General features: G+C 31.6%; 1 protein-coding gene across 1 annotated transcript; it reads left to right on the top strand.

The window, feature by feature from the left end:
* The first annotated feature begins 10,031 nt into the window (after positions 1-10,031).
* LOC139485578 (uncharacterized) lies at positions 10,032-18,123 on the top strand. Its single transcript, XM_071270171.1, has 5 exons — positions 10,032-10,622; positions 12,096-12,321; positions 12,604-12,795; positions 16,021-16,290; positions 17,805-18,123. The coding sequence occupies exons 1-5, from the start codon at positions 10,056-10,058 to the stop codon at positions 18,026-18,028; spliced, it is 1,479 nt and encodes a 492-aa protein (XP_071126272.1). The 5' UTR covers positions 10,032-10,055; the 3' UTR covers positions 18,029-18,123.
* Positions 18,124-18,369: the final 246 nt, after the last annotated feature.

The following is an 18,369-nucleotide window of genomic DNA, read 5'->3' as shown; positions in this document are numbered from 1 at the left end:
TTGGATGAATTTTTGTCACAGATAGTATCAAAATGAATAAAAACGAATATTTTCCATCAATTCTCTTGGCTCTTCTGTGTATCTACAAAATATCAAATGTGTCAACTGTTTGTGAGTCAGTGAATTATATTGTAATATTGTACATATTAAAATTATACAATAATGAAAGTAAGAGAAAATATATTTCACTTAATTATTTTATTTTGATTTTGCCGTTTAAGATATGATTTCCTTGAAATATTTTGAAATTGTACAGCAAAAATCATTTGTTGCATATTGATATGTATATATATACTTATAAAATTTGCGAAACAAATTTACAGGTCTAACCTTGTTGGGCTGATTTGTAGACGAATTATTTCTACAAGTCAAAACTGAAAGCTCGTGTTTAATAATGGCGAGAGTAATCAATTTTCAACGGAAACGCGTAACATAATCGAATGCGTTCACTGTCCAGTGGTAAATGTAATAGTTATATCGGCAGTGTAAATTAACGGCGTTAATCTTGAAATAAAAGTTTAAATGAAATTCAGAGGTAGACTGCTTTCCACTTAAGTTCAAAAATATACTAAACGTTTCTAAAACTTTTTTGCTTCCTTTCTGATAATAGGGTAGAATGAACTTATTTTCAGTTTGCTCCTATTGCTATTTTATAAACTGTATACAAGTTTTGTTTGTTCTATTTAGCAAAGGGAACGACAAAATGTTGTGCATTAAATTCTGTGTTCTTTTTTCATCTTATTTCATCGAATAAAACGGTTTAACATATAGAATCATATTGTTGTTAATATGACTTAAATCGAGCACACCGGTATTTGCTATATAACCTATACTAGAATGTTACGTACCTGAAAATTCATTCTAGTTGTACCATTTCACTTTTCTAAGATGATACTTCATCCAATATTTATCAAACGAGAAACACATATATAATACATTAACATATATGCATAAATACTAGGTGTTTTGACTCTCCTGAATATCACTTAAACACACAAATAAATATCCTTTCAATACCATTATAAGGAAGACGTGCGTATCTATTGACTTCAAACATCAATGAAGTTATATAGTTATTATACTGTTCATAAATACATCGTTAAGTGAGTAGATGTTCAGCTTGATCTTAAACTTTGCCTGCGGGTTCTTGTAATTGGGTACAACACTTGGGAAACGTAAATGAATAGAAAACCGTTACTAAATTCGATGAAATTCTTTAAAATGCATTAATCTACATATTCCTTTAAGATGTACTTTAACATGTTTAAGTAAGCGAGCGAGGAATGGAAGGTTATTTACACTTTTTCTACAACACAATACCCATGAAAACAAAAATTCACACACAACGTGTAACATACCAACACCGGATTTCAAAAGGTTGTTGTTTGAAAACGTCATGAACACATCAGTAAATGTGTTGTCTATCATCAGCGAAACTGTAGTCAAGTCATTTGCAGTTTGTTTTGGTCATGACGCGATTCCATCTATAAACCTTAATATTTCTTTTGCAATATAGTCTGTGGCGTTTAAGTACAGAATATACTAGAAACTTTGTTGTATGATTTTTTTCCAACGCTGGTTTCGCAAATGACAATGCTTAATAACGTCTGGTTGACGTGTCGCGGTAAAACGGGTCGACATCGGCTTTGACAGATATTGATTGCTGGCATCTGCCTTTACCGTTGTTTGTATTGATTGAAAGTCAAATACTTAAAATGAAGAAAAACATGTAGTCTTGTCGAAATACATATAATTCATTAAGATTGATACTTAATAAAAAAAAAAAGAGGGTTAAGTAGAACAAGTTGTTAATTATCATCAAATCAGTTCCGTATATCTTTGAGTTCCAAATGGTGCAGTTGAAATTTTTACAAATGATATCGGATATGTTTCTTACGTCGTAACTACAATCCCCTTCCCTTTCATGAATGTGACCTACCAAATTAAACTATTTACCGGATTTGTTATAACATGAGCAACACGACGGGTAACACATGTGGAGCAGGATTTGCTTACCCTTCCGGAGCACCTTAAATTACCCCCAGTTTTTGGTAGGGTTCGTGTTGCTTACTCTTTAGCTTTCTATGTTGTGTCATGTGTACTTTTGTTTGTCTGTTTGTCTTTTTCATTTTTAGCCGTGGCGTTGTCAGTTTATTTTCGATTAATGACTTTAATTGTCCCTCTGGTATCTGTCGTCCCTCTTTGAGAAAGCAACGAATAAGATGAATGTTCATTGCTATGCCTTTTCATTCTCCATTTCGACTAGGTCACACTCTTAACTGATAAGTCTTTTGTAGACGAAATGCGCGTCTTGTGCAAATATAAAATTTCAATCCTGGTATCTATGATGAGTTTATTTGTACAAAATCTCCCTAAACCCGGCAACAAATAACAAATGTAGGACAGTTTAGTTATGGGACATCTATCACACAATGTGTGTCAATGATAGTAAAATGGAAGCCAATGATTAATTAACATCACCGATGATTCCTGCTTCTCGACTGATTACATCTCATTTCTTATTAACAACATTCCATGTGTTCATCGTGTTATAACACCGACACAAAGTATGTTACACCCATTTTTATATTAAAACGGATTGAAAAAATATTCTCTTTAATTTGACAGAACTAAGAAATTTACCCTCTGAGTCATAAGTATTTATTTTGTGTGCTTCAAATCACGATTATTTAAATATCTAGTTTCCAGTAAAATATTTTGGCAACTTGAGGTGAAGTAGTTACAAAATCTTGTAAAGATGAGAAAAAGAATGAACGGGAGCGAGATTTACTTACGATGACAACTGTTTTCTTCCTGTATTCCTTACTATTTCCAAGTATTTCTATGTCGGAAACAGAATTTCAAAAAACCTTTCTGAGCACGCTCACATATCTGCACGCAAGATGAACAAGTTGACCGTTTAAGAAAATGTGTTTATCAATACGATCACCGTAGAAGTTAATTAAATAAACAACACGAACTCGCCCATTGTTCGGTTTGAACGTCAATAAAATTACTGTACATGTATTTCTAAAAAGAACTGTGTAACTAGGACTGGTTAAATCGACGCAATAATAACTTTTTAAAATCGAAACGACGACAATTCAAGTGAAAGTATTACTTGGGTAGGGCGGTCATTTAACACAACTTCGTGCAATTGAGACTATAAAATATTTTACAAAAAAATGATATTTATATCTGTTTTGGCATATGCTACCGATCAATAATGATCTATAATTAACCTATTAATGAACTTCTGGGTTTCAAATGACTACAAAATTAATTACTTCCATGTGCTAACTTGCTTTTGTAAAGCATTGATAAATTGAACAATACACTCATATAGAATAACATAATTTCTGACAATTCTTATTATTTCAGTAGTAATCTTAAAACACATTGTAGTACATGTATTTCAAATACATGGTATAGTGTGAATGGGAATTTGATGGTTGATATACAACAGATCACTTAAGTACACTCAAATATTGATAATGCATATTCATTTTATCTTCATTAAGGGGTGTGAGGATTGTACAATTGAAAAACAGACCAAATGGACGTCTTCTTTTGGGAAATGCTGACAATAAAGGTGTTTTGTGTGCCAAAAAAAAAACTTAAGATATGCAAAATCTGCCTAATCACCGTCCACATTTAAATTTTTCTGCATAGAATTGAGGGAAGTGTATCTTATTTCTATTAATCAATGAGACAACTTTCCACAAGATACCAAATGGTACAGAAATTAACAAAAACCCTCACCGCATAGTCAGCTATAAAAGGCCCCTAAATGAAAAATCCAAAACAATTTGAACGAGAAAACTAACGGCTTAATTTATGTACAAAAAATGAACGAAAACCAATTATGTAACACAACGACAACCACTGAATTACAATTATCTAAGTCGGATATTCCTTTATCATTCGTCTATGCATAACAACGCCCAACGGTTCAATTATAAGGCTACATAACACTACATTAAACTCACTTATCGAGATATAAACAATAGTAATCATCGTCAAATATAATAAAATATAAAAAAAAAATGTTACTGTAGTTGCGTAAGACAAAACAAACAACATTTGTTTTCGGTATATGAAAAATTCAAGTCACTTGGTAAGTAATTTATTATATTAACTTTATAAAAGTAGGAAGTTATCCGTTTAATCACATTTTTACCACGAAAAATTAAAAAAAAACTGTTCATCAATTTAAAAGAAACTTATGCATATTTGTTTCTCTCTTTTGCCGAGCATTACAATTTTATAATAAGATTGAAAATCAGGATTGCATATTCTATAATATTATCTCATAAATGTTTTAGAAGAATTTTTCTTGTACATGTATTTCAATGTGATAAATCACCAAAAAAATCCAAGTAACAGTCAAAACGGAAAGTCCCTAATAAAATGGCAAAATTCGAAGCTCAAACACATTAAACGAATGGTAATCGATTGTTATTGCCTAAAACATAGAATGAGTATTTACGATGGAAATTTGTTTAAAAAAACACCACCCGGCAAGATCACCCGATTGCTAACAAATGATGCTTATAGAAATGTAGTTTGAATTATAATCGAGGTTAATAACGCTCTTGCTAAATTGATGTATGCCTTTCATCCCTTTTCACTGAAACTTGGTATTGTCTAAGTTGTTAGGTTTTGAGTTGTGTACTTCGAGTTTTTATGAGAATTTTGGAATGTTAATGGAAATGTATCTGTACAGTTCAATATTTTATTTTAAAATGAAGATGACATAGTTACAGTAACGTGACGTTGGCATATATAGTTTCATTTAGTGGTCCTGCAATTCTCAACATTCTATGAACCAATTGCAACAAAATTTAAATTACTAAGAAATAAAGAAAAAATACAATCTAAAAGAAAACAGTTCTACTGTTACTGTCTCTGTAGTACGATACTTGCATTGTTATATTATAACTAAAATCACAAGTGTCCTTATCATTGCTCCTCTGTCATTATATTTCATTAAAAGTTACCACCAGTGTAACAATAAATTAAACAGTTTCTGTACTCCAAAAGCACTATTTTAAACTAAAAAGTAAGTATCCTGCCTAGTTAAATAAAATATGAATATCACTTCCGGCGGGAATGAAAAGAATGAAATCATTATTTTTTTTCTATTTCCACCGTATACAATTCACCATTTGATCGGTTTTTAAACCCGTGTCTGTTTTGTCTATAGCAGTTCGTATAAGTCCATCCTTTTCATTAATCAAACCCTTTACAACTGCTTATCTCCTTGTAAATCGTTGTGAACTTGTACGATGTCTTCTACTTTTATAGTTTGAATATTATAACCAGTCGCATGGTGCAAATCTAGTTAGGATGCTGCATATTCATTTCTACAACGTTAATGTGCAGGAATATGTTCAATAGGTTATGTTAACTCCATAGTTTTTTGTTACATGATTTATAATAAGAATTGTTTTCAATATCATCCATTTGATGTTGAAACGAATATAATATCCTTCCATTTGGTGAACGGATGACGTAAAAGGTGATGGATTGGTTACGTCTGTTGAAGTATTTGCAATTGAACAAGTACTCAGTATACTGTATACTTCAATTACTATTGTTCGAAGCATGCCAGTAGTAACAAATGAGCGACCTTATAATTTCGTACTTTCAGTGTTTTTTAGTAATTTAAGTCTTTTCGAACACCCAGCAATTTAGGGCACGCTATATGGGATAACTTTGAATTTATGAACGCAATCCATCATTTCGTGTTGAACCGATTCGGCTTCAGCTTTAAATGTATTAGCGTTAACTGCGATCATTATTCTTGGAAGTGAACGACATGCCACAAATCAGTTTTTTGGTAGGGTTTGTGTTGCTTATTCTTTAATTTACTATGTTGTGTCGTGTGTGCTGTTGTTTGTCTGTTTGCCTTTTTTCATTTTATGCCATGGAGTTTGTTTTCGATCTATGAGTTTTATTGTCCCTCTGGTATTAAGATGCAGTGCTGTTTGCGTTGCTTCACTTGTTAGCAGGCAAATATAAGTTTTACAGTCATTTATTTCCCTTTTCTACATATAGCATGGTGAATTGGAGGAATACCCTTTTTTCGTCACGGGTGTATCCACATTAGTTTGAATAAATATTTTCCATATTAGTTTTGTAATGAAAGATTCAGCAAAGATTTTCGTGCCAATCAACTTTACTATTGGTGAGCTAATAATTCCTTTATGATAGAAGAGGTATGAAATGTTGGATTTACTATGTCGTTTTTTTTTCTTCAAATAATTGTCGTAATACAGAGAGATTTAGAATATACAAAAGCGTTTTCTGCAAAAATTTAGGAAAAACCGGGTATGAATTTGCATTTAAAAAACTATGGGTACCACATGTAGAGCAGAATCTGCTAATCATTCCAGTGTGTGTTGGTAAGATCCGTGTTTCTCAGTATTTATTTTTCTATTCTGTGTTTTGTGTACTGTTGTTTATTTGTCTTTTTGTGTGTAATTTTTCGATAACCTCATGAAAACTTTACTTGCACTTAAGAAATAATGTTTCTTTGTAAAAAATAAATGCCTAAAATATTTCAGGTAGAACAGCTAAATGGTTTCGAAATTGAGATGTTTTCTTTCTCCGATGCTCGGGGCGAAAATATTTGAAAGTCAAAAACTTGATGCAAACGTTCAAGGGTTGATATAGCTACAAAGGACGAAAAAGTAGGACAAACTCGGACAAGTTGTGTTTTATCTGTAAAAATAATTTTTTTTAAATATACTTCTGTCTCTCTTAAAACAGACGAAATATATTACCCGCAACTTGTTTCTATCTTGGTTTTTTTAACAATCAAACACAATTTGCATATATATTAGATTATAAAACACATAGTGTTATAATGAACGCGTATATGATATTAATCAGTGAGATCAGTTAATACCGTTTACCATGTGTAAAGCTGTAGAATAAAACCTTACAAACCATTTTAATTTTATATTTGTACACTGTAGTGATGAATATAGTGCAAACATTTAAATGGTTTAAAATCAAAGTATGGCCTTTTGATCAGGAAACATTTGTAAAAGTTTACATCTTTTGTTTGGGTTCAATAATTTAGATGGGACTTTTCATTTTACAGGAACACTTCCTGATTATATATATATCCATCCGTAATACTAGTATATATATATATCAAAGTTCATATTGTACGTAAGTAACTATTTCACCGAATTTATATTGACTTTTTTGAAAAATTTAGGTTTAGTTGTCCTTTTTATTTAAGGGTAGAACTACTTGATCAGCTGGTATGTATTATTTAGTATAAAACTTTACGAAATTGTGTCTTTAATTTGTATTTGTTTATGTTTTTGTTTGTTTATATTTTTTTTTTTCTTATTTTTCTGATGTGTTCACGACAATACAACCACAATTGGCAATGTATCACTTAAAATTGATTATTAAACATTCTTAATAAGTATTTAGCAGTATGTTCCACGTTTAAATACAAAACTAAATTTTTAAATTCAATTGATGAGATAGAAGTGCTTACTTTTTAATTAAAATATTCAAATTGCAAATAGTCAAATGGTTTAATTAAAAAGGTCAAAATGGACCCTAGGAAATGAATTCGGAAGTTTTATATATAATTAAAAGCTTTATATGCGAACTAAAATCATTTGCTATGTCTAAACCATATAGCAATACAACAAGAATCTAATATGATTATAAGAGAAAAAAAGTGATAATCGTCCATTTGAGAAGTACTTTCTACACAAGACATACTTTAAGACAAATATTCTATTTCCGCAAATACAAACGTGTACAATAGGTCTGGATTCCAACTATGTAACAAGTGAACACATTCATGATTAATGTAAGAATATATAACTGAGGAAACACAAAGGTTTAGAATATTAATAATCCTATGATTCTGTAAATAGTTATCAAATGTACCAGGATTATAATTTAGTAAGCCAGACGCACGTTGAACTTACCTTTCCAAAACTTGGCATAATGTTCTCTTATATCTGTAAATGTTGCCTCTGTTCCCTTTTATTATAACTTCTGTGTCTTTGACCCGTGAAGATAACATACCATATTAAAAAAGACTCTACTTGCAGCTACGAATCATGATTTAACACTTCATTTTGACGTCTCTTGAAAATAGTTAAAATGGTCAATCTAAATTGGGGCAAAACTTCTAAACAAACTGTATATTAAATGTTCCGTTTTTCATTGTTTAAAAGTCATTTTCTTTGTATTGTTTTGCTAGACGTTGATGTATTTTAGTTCAAATATGTCTCAATGTTTGAAACCACATTTTCAATGAGAAGTTGATTTCCTCTGGATATATAAATGGTTCTACATGTACAAAATATATAACATTTTCCTCGGCGTAATTTTGTGATCTTACCTTTTAGATTATTAAATCATTTTCGTCCAAACTGTTAACATGGTTAACAGTAGATGTGTTATGCTGAAAAGAACTTTATTTCATTTCAAGCTCATAACTTCATTAATAAATTGATATATATTATTCATATGTAAACAAAGTCAGTTTATTTTTGTGTGTACTGTATTTATTTAGAACAATTCCAATATACAAAATTTCTAGGTAATTTAAAATCATTCAAATTTGTTTAATATTCTTGAATAGGTAGGTCATATGAGTTGTGTTTATGACCATAAAGAATGCCTTTATCTCAAACAAATAATTACGAAAGGACAAATATTTCCATAAAACACTCTGCAATTAAATGCTTCGGATTAATTAGTTACTGCTCCAAATATGGATTCTGCCGTGTTTCCCTTGGAAACAAAAATTCATAAGTTATTATCTGATGATGCCTCTATTGATCTGGATCAGGGTCTGCTTATCCTTCCGAAGCCCACAGTTTAGGTGGGGTGTTTGTGTAGCTCAGTCTTTAGTATTTTATGTTTTGTTTTGAGTATTTTTGTTCAACTGATGGTATTTTTCTATTTTCAGTCATTGCGTTGACAGTTTATACGTGACTAATGAGTTTGAATAGCCATTTGATATCTTTCGCATCTCTTTCATCTCCTTTTTTTTTTTAAATCGGTGGCACATAATTTAAAAAAAAGTATGATTGCAGTTACTATGCGAGCAGTATGAGCTAAGGTCGCCCAAGCTTGCAGTTTTCATTGCACGGCAGACAAATCTCAATGTGCAAACACTAACTACATGTAAATATCTTTATAAATGACAGGTCACGTTTTTATAGGTTAAAGTTCAATTTGAAACATTTTTCCCCCACATTTCTGTAATTCCCATATTCAAGGCGGTCATTTTTGGAAATCTCAAATAGCGTTTGTACATCTTAATATAACTCGACACCTCTCTTTTTGATTTATGTTTCCCCTCTTTTTAATGTAGAAAGGGTAGAATTTCAGTGGTTTACTTTACCCTAATGTTATTTAAAAAAAAACACCATTAAAATGTTTTCCAGACAAACATCAGTTGTTAGAAATTTTATAACTATCAATCTTCGAGGGTATAATCAGCTCAGTAGTCAGTACTTCGGTCCAAACCTTGCCATTTAATTATTCGGTATTAACGTTCCTAATGGAGGTAAATCCAGTATGCGCTTCAAACGCATGAAATTTATAAACGTTTGAAAGTGGCAATTTTACTCGAGATATTTTGATAAGGCGATAGTAGTTTATCGACGTTTTTCAAAATCTCATAAGCCGATTAAGAAATGACAAATAAAGGTATCAAGGCAATCATACCATAACTTGTTGCTTCTTTTGCGCACTTTATTTTATGATATAGAAAGATTTTCTGTGGCTTATTTAACCTCATCTTCTTTCTAAAAATGCAATTTCGGTGTTTTCCTGGACGTAATACTAGCTACAAGTATCTGGAAAATCTTGATAATAAACAGTGGCTCTGAAGTATGTCAGAAGTCATATACATTCAAGGGGCTGATATATAAACAAATAAAATCTAAATTAAGGAAATCGATATAACGGTAATTATCAAATAACACTCTTTCTTCTATATGCATATAAATTTGTTTATTTGTTTTTCAGTATAATAAAATCCACCTGTACTACTAATAATGTCAAAAGAAGAAACTTTGAAGCAGATTTTTCATCTTTTGCAAAAAAATATTCATGCCTACTGGAAGTCATCTGACCAATATTTTGAAATGAGGGAAAGACGAGTAAGAAGGTCTAGGTCATTTAAAGCTGCTAGTTGTCCAACAAACACACGGGGCACCAACTATTATATTGTCAAAGACCAAGGTACATCTATAACACCACCAGAATCGCCTATAGAATGCCAATGCTTAGATCAACAAAAACAGCTTCTTGTAGACAACCATAGCAACGTTTCTACTAACCGAGTGTTGTCTGAAATTCAGATTTTGGGCGAGAATGAAAAATTGCCTGAAATTACCTTTTCTGATACATCCGACGGACCATTACCAGATTTTATGAATACTATAGATGAAAGCAAAGAAGTCGAAAAAGTTATATCGGAAGAGAAGTATAATGCACCTGCTCTGACATGTCCATCAACACCAGACACTGAAAACTCTGACAGCTTTGTCTTTGGCAACATTATTGATCAACAATTGTCAATCATGAGAGAAAATATAGATTTAAAAATTCAAATGCAAGAGGTAACAAATAGTTTTCTTTTTAATGAACAAATAACTCATCGCGAACAATACAAGTGGACACTTTATATATGTCGTGACTCTGTACTTTTAAAGATCCCTCCAATGTGTTCTCTTTCTATTATATGTCAATATGTTATTGTTCTATTATAAAGTTGAAAGTACTTTGAACAACAAAATTATTTTACTCGCGTAGGGGTATTAACCATATGTGGATTCTTATAAATTCTAAAGAACTTCTTGATAATTTAAAATCTCGGTCTTTTTCTGAAATAAGTTCTAACATACCTTTTCTAACCCTGTATACCACCATTCTCTATGTGAATTTTTTTTTATTTTTTGAAAAAAACATTGAACGGCAAAATTATTTTATATTTCTATATGTGACGTTTACATTTTATGACGCCAAACACGCGGAGCAATGCATGTGGTTTTAAATTTGATAAGTGCTTCCTGTGCTTTTTTGTTAGATATTTGTTTGTTTTGAGATTATGACACAGTGATGACTGCTGTACCCATATTTTGACTATTTACCTATTACGTCTGTTTTGTTCACGAATCGTTGTAAATATAATGGAATTTGATGCGACTGTCATACAATGAGAGGTTTAGCGCTATAAAACCGGGTTCAATCCACCATTTTCTACATTTGAAAATGCCTGTACCAAGTCAGGAATATGACAGTTGTTGTCCATTCGTTCGATGTGTTTTATCATTTGATTTTGCCATTTGATTAGGGACTTCCCGTTTTGAATTTTCCTCGGATTTCAGTATTTTTTGTGATTTTACTTTTTTTTAGACACTCTTGATCCGACCTCCTTCAAGCAAGTCTTTTTTAGCGTGACGCAACTTTGCCACAATATACTGTCACTGCTTTTGAAAATTAAAACAGACTGATTTCATACTAATGTCTATAACAAACTTGACAAATTTCGTTTTCACATTGTCAACTTTCCTTTTCTTAAAAACGGACATCCCTCTGTCTCAGCGTATGGAGTTCACATATCATGCATATGCCGATTTTCATGTTATCCGAGTATAGGTTATTATAATAAGTCATTTATCAACCAGTAAGTGTTTACAGAGCCAATTATTTGAGGGTTGTTTGTTTAGGAAGAATGACTAAATATAAACAGTGGGGCATATTTAAGGCCACCATAAAAATTCTGTCCATTCACGCCAGACATTTATAGAATAACTGAACATCAACATGAATACCCTTGCATCTTATTCAATTTCATTTTTAAAATTTATAAGTTGTTTTATTCTGTGAATATTTTATCTAAAAGTTCTATGTTTTGTAAAAGTTTATTTTGATATTAAAAAAAAGATAATGTCTTGTCTTAATTTATACAATAGAATTTTAAATTTAAAATGAAAAGAAAATTTTGGGGAACTTTGAACATTTTTTTATTGAATCTTTGTGATATGAATATACACAAATAACAACAAAATGACAAAATATGTTTTGTTCAGGTTAAAAAGCATATCAACAGTCTCCACAAAGACAAAGAAGACGACGAAAGCATGAACCATCATATTACTTCTATTGATGATATATTATCAAAGGTTTTGTGTACACAGAAACGTTCAGAGATCCTTTGTGACAAGCTGTGCGAGGGACTAAACAGAGTTAAAGAAACGGACAAAAAATTACCACCACAACTAAAGGAGTTTTGTGACACTATAAGAAAGACTGTTGGTAAGTAGGGCTCGACCATTTGATATTCTAAAGGGGAGGGGCAGGAGGACTTTTTTTAACGGAATTTTCATTTTCTGTATTTCTCTTTTTTTGGGAAAACCGAGCAAATGATTAAATTGTATTTTGTGAACAATGTATTTAATAACACTATTTTAATATTATTTCAAGTTCACGTTTAAATATTAAATATTTTGAATATCTATGATGATGTTGGATCACATTTTAGATACATCTTGAATATCAGTAATGGAGTACTTATGATGTGTTCATAATGTTTATTAGGTCAAGATTTCCGCCAGATAGGAAGAGAACTGGGAATAGAACCAAATAAACTAAGCAATATAGAAGATGAATACTCAGATGCAGACGAATGTTTGCATCAAATCATTTTAGAATGGAGTACGCAGACGGAAACACCATCCTACCACGCATTAGTTACAGCATGTTGTAATGTTAATCCAGACATTTTAAAATGTAAGTAATGTATATTACTACGATGAAATGACATCTATATTTTTAATAATGTTATTCAATTTTTAAAACTTGCTGGCCAAAAACGGTGTGAAATGATTATTATTTATACCTTTTGCAGTGGTAATTGTTTTCCTTTTCAATTCACTGAAATTTTAGTTATTTTGCCAAGTAGCACAGCACTTTAACGATGAATATGTTCCGGACCATATGTGCATTTGATCCATACGCGTATGGTCATGACAATATAGGTATATACTCATATGGTCGGGGTAATTAACACTGCGTTACAGTTTACTATTAATACTTCTAAAGAGTTATCAAAGGTACCAGGATTATCATTTAGTACGACAGACGCGCGTTTCGTCTACATAAGACTCAACAGTGACGCTTATATCAAAATATTTATCAAGCCAAACAAGTACAAAGTTGAAGAGCATTGAGAATGCAGCTAAGGTAATCTATGCCTGGGAAAAGAAAATCCTTAGGTTTTTTTTCCCCAAAAATTCAAAGTTTTGTAAACAGGAAATTTATGAATGACCATATTATTGATATTCATGTCAACACTTAATCGCTTAAGTGTTGACTACTGGGCTGGTGATACCCTCGGGGACGAATCGTCCACCAGCAGTGGCATCAAACCAGTGATGTAAATATTTATCAAAGGTACCAGGATTATAATTTAGTACGATAGAAGCGCGTTTCGTCTACATAAGACTCATCAGTGACGATCATATCAAAATATTTATAAAAACAAGTACAAAATTGAAGAGCATTGAGGATCCAAAATTCCAAAAAAATTGTGCCAAATATAGCTTAGGTAATCTATGCCTGGGATAAGAAAACTCTTCATATGGTATGACCGTTCGTTAAAAAGACGCTACCATATAGGTAATTTTATTTTTATATTATGATAAAAGATAAGCTAAATAAAAATTAGAAGTTTCACTCATTTTACTTACTTCTCAAAACTATAATAAATACATTTGATACCGATGGTCATTACCGATGGTAATTACCAATTTGTTATTACGAGTAAATGGCAATATGTCGACTTAAAAAAGTAAATTCCAAAAATTTCTAAACGAACTGTTACACAAAAAGTCGATGGAAAAGAACATAGTTTATTTAAGTTGTCTTGTGAACATGGTGTATTGCAGTTATGTTACGATATTTGAAATCTACAACTTCTTAAAAACACCTTAGACATATCGGATTGGCCCAAGACCTCGGTATCACTGTACGCACCTGCAAAAAGGCTTTTCACTCGCAAACAAAGGGTGAAAATGAAATGGATCGTGCACAACCAAAACTTGCAAGCGCAAATAAGCTATGATACCGTGGGGAAGTAAATGTCATCCAAAGCCTACATGCAATAATGTTATTAGCGATGATAACTAACTATGGCATCAATATTTAATTTTTACGTAGTCTTTGCATTATAAAATTAATACATTGTCATGTAACCATCATTGTTGTTTTCTAGATAAAGTTTTTGTTTTATTGAAACGTTGATAATGCAATTTGAAAAAAATACTCATATGGTCCAAATACTCATATGGTCCGGCCCGTTAGTAACCAAACGAGTATTATACTCATATGGTCCAACCATACGCGTACGGTCGGACCATATGAGTATACGCATATGGTCCAAATACTCATATGGCCCGGAACAAATATATTCCTCCTTCGATCTAATAATCAAATCTACAATAGCTTTTTTTTCTTTTCTTTTAAAACAACAACCTCTGTGGTCACGTGAAAGACCTCGAGTACGGGAATTGGCTGGTGAAATTGGTCGATGCCACTGCTGGTGGACGTTTCGTCCTCGTAGGTATCACCAGCCCAGTAGTCAACACTTAAGCGTTAAGTGTTGACATGAATATCAATAATATGGTCATTCATAAATTTCCTGTTTACAAAACTTTGAATTTTTGGGGAAAAAAATAAAGATTTTCTTATCCCAGGCATAGATTACCTTAGCTGCATTTTGCACAACTTTTTGGAATTTTGGATCCTCAATGCTCTTCAAAATTGTACTTGGTTGGCTTGATAAATATTTTGATCTGAGCGTCACTGTTGAGTCTTATGTAGACGAAACGCGCGTCTGTCGTACTGGCATCGACCCAGTGGTGTAAATAGTTATCCAAGGTACCAGGATTATAATTTAGTACGACATACGCGCGTTTCGTCTAAATAAAGATATACTATTGGTGTTGAGTTCTTCTTGCGCTAAGCACTGAATATTACATTCTTCAGTCATTGTTAGTCTTTAGTCAATTTTTATATTTATCGAAAGCGGTAAATTCAGTACTGTGAAGATGATCGGCTTGCAATTAACTCATTACTTTACAAACAACTCAATATGATGTATATATGCACATGAAAAATCAACTACTGAACTGTCTGAACAAACAAAAAAGATCTTAACTGTGTGTCATAAATCAAATTTATTCCTTCAGTGTATGGTTTCTTGTTTTTGTTTTTATGACTTTTTGATCGAGTTAAGCCTTTTCAATTGAAACACTATGTTGACATGTTACACTACTGTTCTGGTTAGGTGTATGTTGGCGCATTTTAAAACGTTTAAACTCACTGACCTGCACTAAGTCTTGGGCCTGTTGTTCAGTGATTGTTGTTTGATGAAGTGGTTTATAAGAGTTTCTCGTTTCTCACATTTTATATAGATTTGACTTTGACAAACGAAATGCCAATATAAAAAAGAACTCAATGAAATACCATACAAAACACACACAAAAAATACAATAAACAAATTATCTTTAAAACAACAGCACGCAAATTGTAAGGTAACCAAGGTGTTTCGGATGAGTAATAGGGAAGTTCTTTAACAGTTTTAAAACAAGACAAAAGTAGAACTGAAGGTAACCCAGGTGCTAGGGATCAGAAAACAGTTCATGTATACTCTCCTGTTGAAATATATGATAAAGCGTATAAAACATATCATTCTTCTGGCCTAAAGGCCCTCTGGCTGATATTGGTATCTCGGGATGATACGGATTTTGCCATGTATTATTCTCTATATATTGACTAGACAATATAGGATTAACAGCAGTGCACTAGTTTGAAAATTAACTGAAAGACTGAACATGACTTGATAATTGCTTATTCAGTCTTTTTAAAAAGCTGTTTGTATCATAATGACAGATTCAGACCACATTTGGTTTACTAGGGCATGTTATGTCATAATTTCATCTTTTAAAAATATAGGTAAACCTCTTGATGAAAAGAAAGCAATGGTACTTGAACGAAACTTCAGTATGATGTGTGAAGAAATGCTAGAAGTGCCACTGTTACCTTACCTAATTTCCGCTGGGGTTATGTCCCTGAAAATGCAAAGATATGTTTTACATCCAAAGACTCATGATCAGCGAATCTGTCGACTATTAGATATTCTCAAGACAAGGGAGAATGGTTTCGACGCTCTTCTATGTGCAATTGATCTTTCAGATCAGAGTCATGTTTCTGCTTTATTAAAATGTGAGTTTTGTAAGAAAAACATAATTAAGCACGTTACAAAATATACCAAATAATACACGAAGACTAAGTTTATCATCATTAACTTTCAACGTCACCTGAAGATAAATAATTTTAAAAAAACCTAACAACACGATACAATACAACATTATTTATTAACATTTTGCAGATCCTTTAGTACAGACATAATATTTAGTTGTATAGTGTATTTTGACAGGAATTGTTAGGTTAATGAATTTAACCTAATTTTTATGAGTCGTTTTCCAACGCATTTAAAAAAAAATGTGCGATATAGCATACATCGATAGTTTAAGTTCATTGTCCAATGACTTATAAAACGGTACTATTTATTCTATCATATACGACAATACTAACATTATCTAAATCTACCACTTTTTATAATAAAAACTTGAAACTTGGATAAAACATTTCTGTGTGGTGATAGTGCTTTATTACTTTCTTATTATGTTTTAAAAATTAAAGCCAAATAGTATCATGACCAACTTCCAACGAATCTTGTTTATATTATCCTTGCTCACTGTCATTTTACACTAAATTTATAATTTAGTACGCGTCTTTTGAAGACTTTTCGAATAATTCTCCAGAAAATATTTCAATAGGTTTCAAAAATTTATATTGTAAATATACAAACTGCAACTAATCATATATAAAACAACTGTATTGTGTACCCTTACATCCAATCACAGCGCTTCTAATGAGACTTTCTTTACCTGCCTTGGGTACACAAAAGGCCAACCCAATGCCGGAAAAATGTAAGAGTACCGTTTTTCCTAAACTTAATCAGTAATCACTATACTATAGATAAGTTAAAATATTCTAATTTCTTGATCCTTGGTTTTAGTCCTCCGGAAAAAAAGTGTTCTTCGCGTTACATACAATGTAGAAAAGAGACACAATAGAGTGATATGTTCTTTACTGGATCGTTATTAGCATATAACATATATAGCGTATCTACAAGCAGACATATAAATATAAATCCAAATTCAAAATACACAAGTCAATAAATATTTAAGATAGAATATATACGGAAAATAAAGAATTTTAAATGACGTCACAATAAGAAAAGAGGGACGATTGTCTTTCCACTGTTGGAAGAATAACAGAATCCACTTACATATAAATCCTAAAAGGCAATAGAAATAAGTTCACTTTGCAATCGCACTGAAGAATGTTAGAAATATTCAATTACCAATATCTAATTCTGAAAACAGAAAGAAAAAAATCCTCCATGTATTTATGATCAGATCAGGTTGGGGATAAGATATAACAAAGATTCGATACAAAAAAGCAGTTTTATCATTAAAACAAGTACTTGTTACTACCCAATGGAAATACGAATTCAAAACATGTTAAAAAGTAGAAGTTACAGAACCATAACTATATTTTTTAAAGAAACTAGAGTTTTAAATTGCATGTGCTCATAACATACAACAAAAGGCCTCGAATTTAAAGCTATTAGTTTTAATTTGTTGGGTTGTTTGTTTGTCTATTTGTAGCATCGTTTGAAAAAGAAACAGGGGAAACATTGACACCGCCTGAAGTATCTTGTTCTGAAGAGTATGGACCCGGCAAAATGTCTGCTACCTGTATGTTGAGACCAAAGCGGTTGTTTTCTTCTTGTGAATCTTTAGATAGTGATGAAAGTATAAGTCCAGCTTACAATATATTGATGAAAATACAAGATATGATAGCCAAGATAGATTTTCCAGAAAAACATTAGACATGACATCAATAAATATGTCTATCAATATTTAATTAATGAATTTAAGGCAGCTAGCTCTTGAGTAGAAAAATATTAAAACAAATAGTTGTTTAGTCGTGTTATTCTTGTTTTAAAACTCTACTATTTTTAACAGTGTTCAAAATTAATTAATTACCATGTTTTTCGTAATTTTTTGCTAATTTTGCTATAAAAGATATACAGTTTTACATGAAACATGGTTTGTAAAATTTGTTTTCTTAGAATAATTCATCGTTTCCTAACAACTATTCAATCTAGTAGCGAAAGGAAAAAATAGGTCGACTGCTATAAAATTTTAACGTTACCATATTACAAACGTA

Source organism: Mytilus edulis, chromosome 8 (genome assembly GCF_963676685.1).
Source record: "Mytilus edulis chromosome 8, xbMytEdul2.2, whole genome shotgun sequence".
Taxonomy (NCBI): domain Eukaryota; kingdom Metazoa; phylum Mollusca; class Bivalvia; order Mytilida; family Mytilidae; genus Mytilus; species Mytilus edulis.
This window is presented reverse-complemented; position numbering and strand designations above follow the sequence as displayed.

Bases quoted from the DNA above. Each gene is read 5' to 3' on its own strand.
- LOC139485578 (XM_071270171.1), top strand. From the start codon at position 10,056: ATGTCAAAAGAAGAAACTTTGAAGCAGATTTTTCATCTTTTGCAAAAA. The intron at 10,623-12,095 runs GTAACAAATAGT...TGTTTTGTTCAG, and splicing joins TAAAAATTCAAATGCAAGAG to GTTAAAAAGCATATCAACAG. The intron at 12,322-12,603 runs GTAAGTAGGGCT...AATGTTTATTAG, and splicing joins CACTATAAGAAAGACTGTTG to GTCAAGATTTCCGCCAGATA.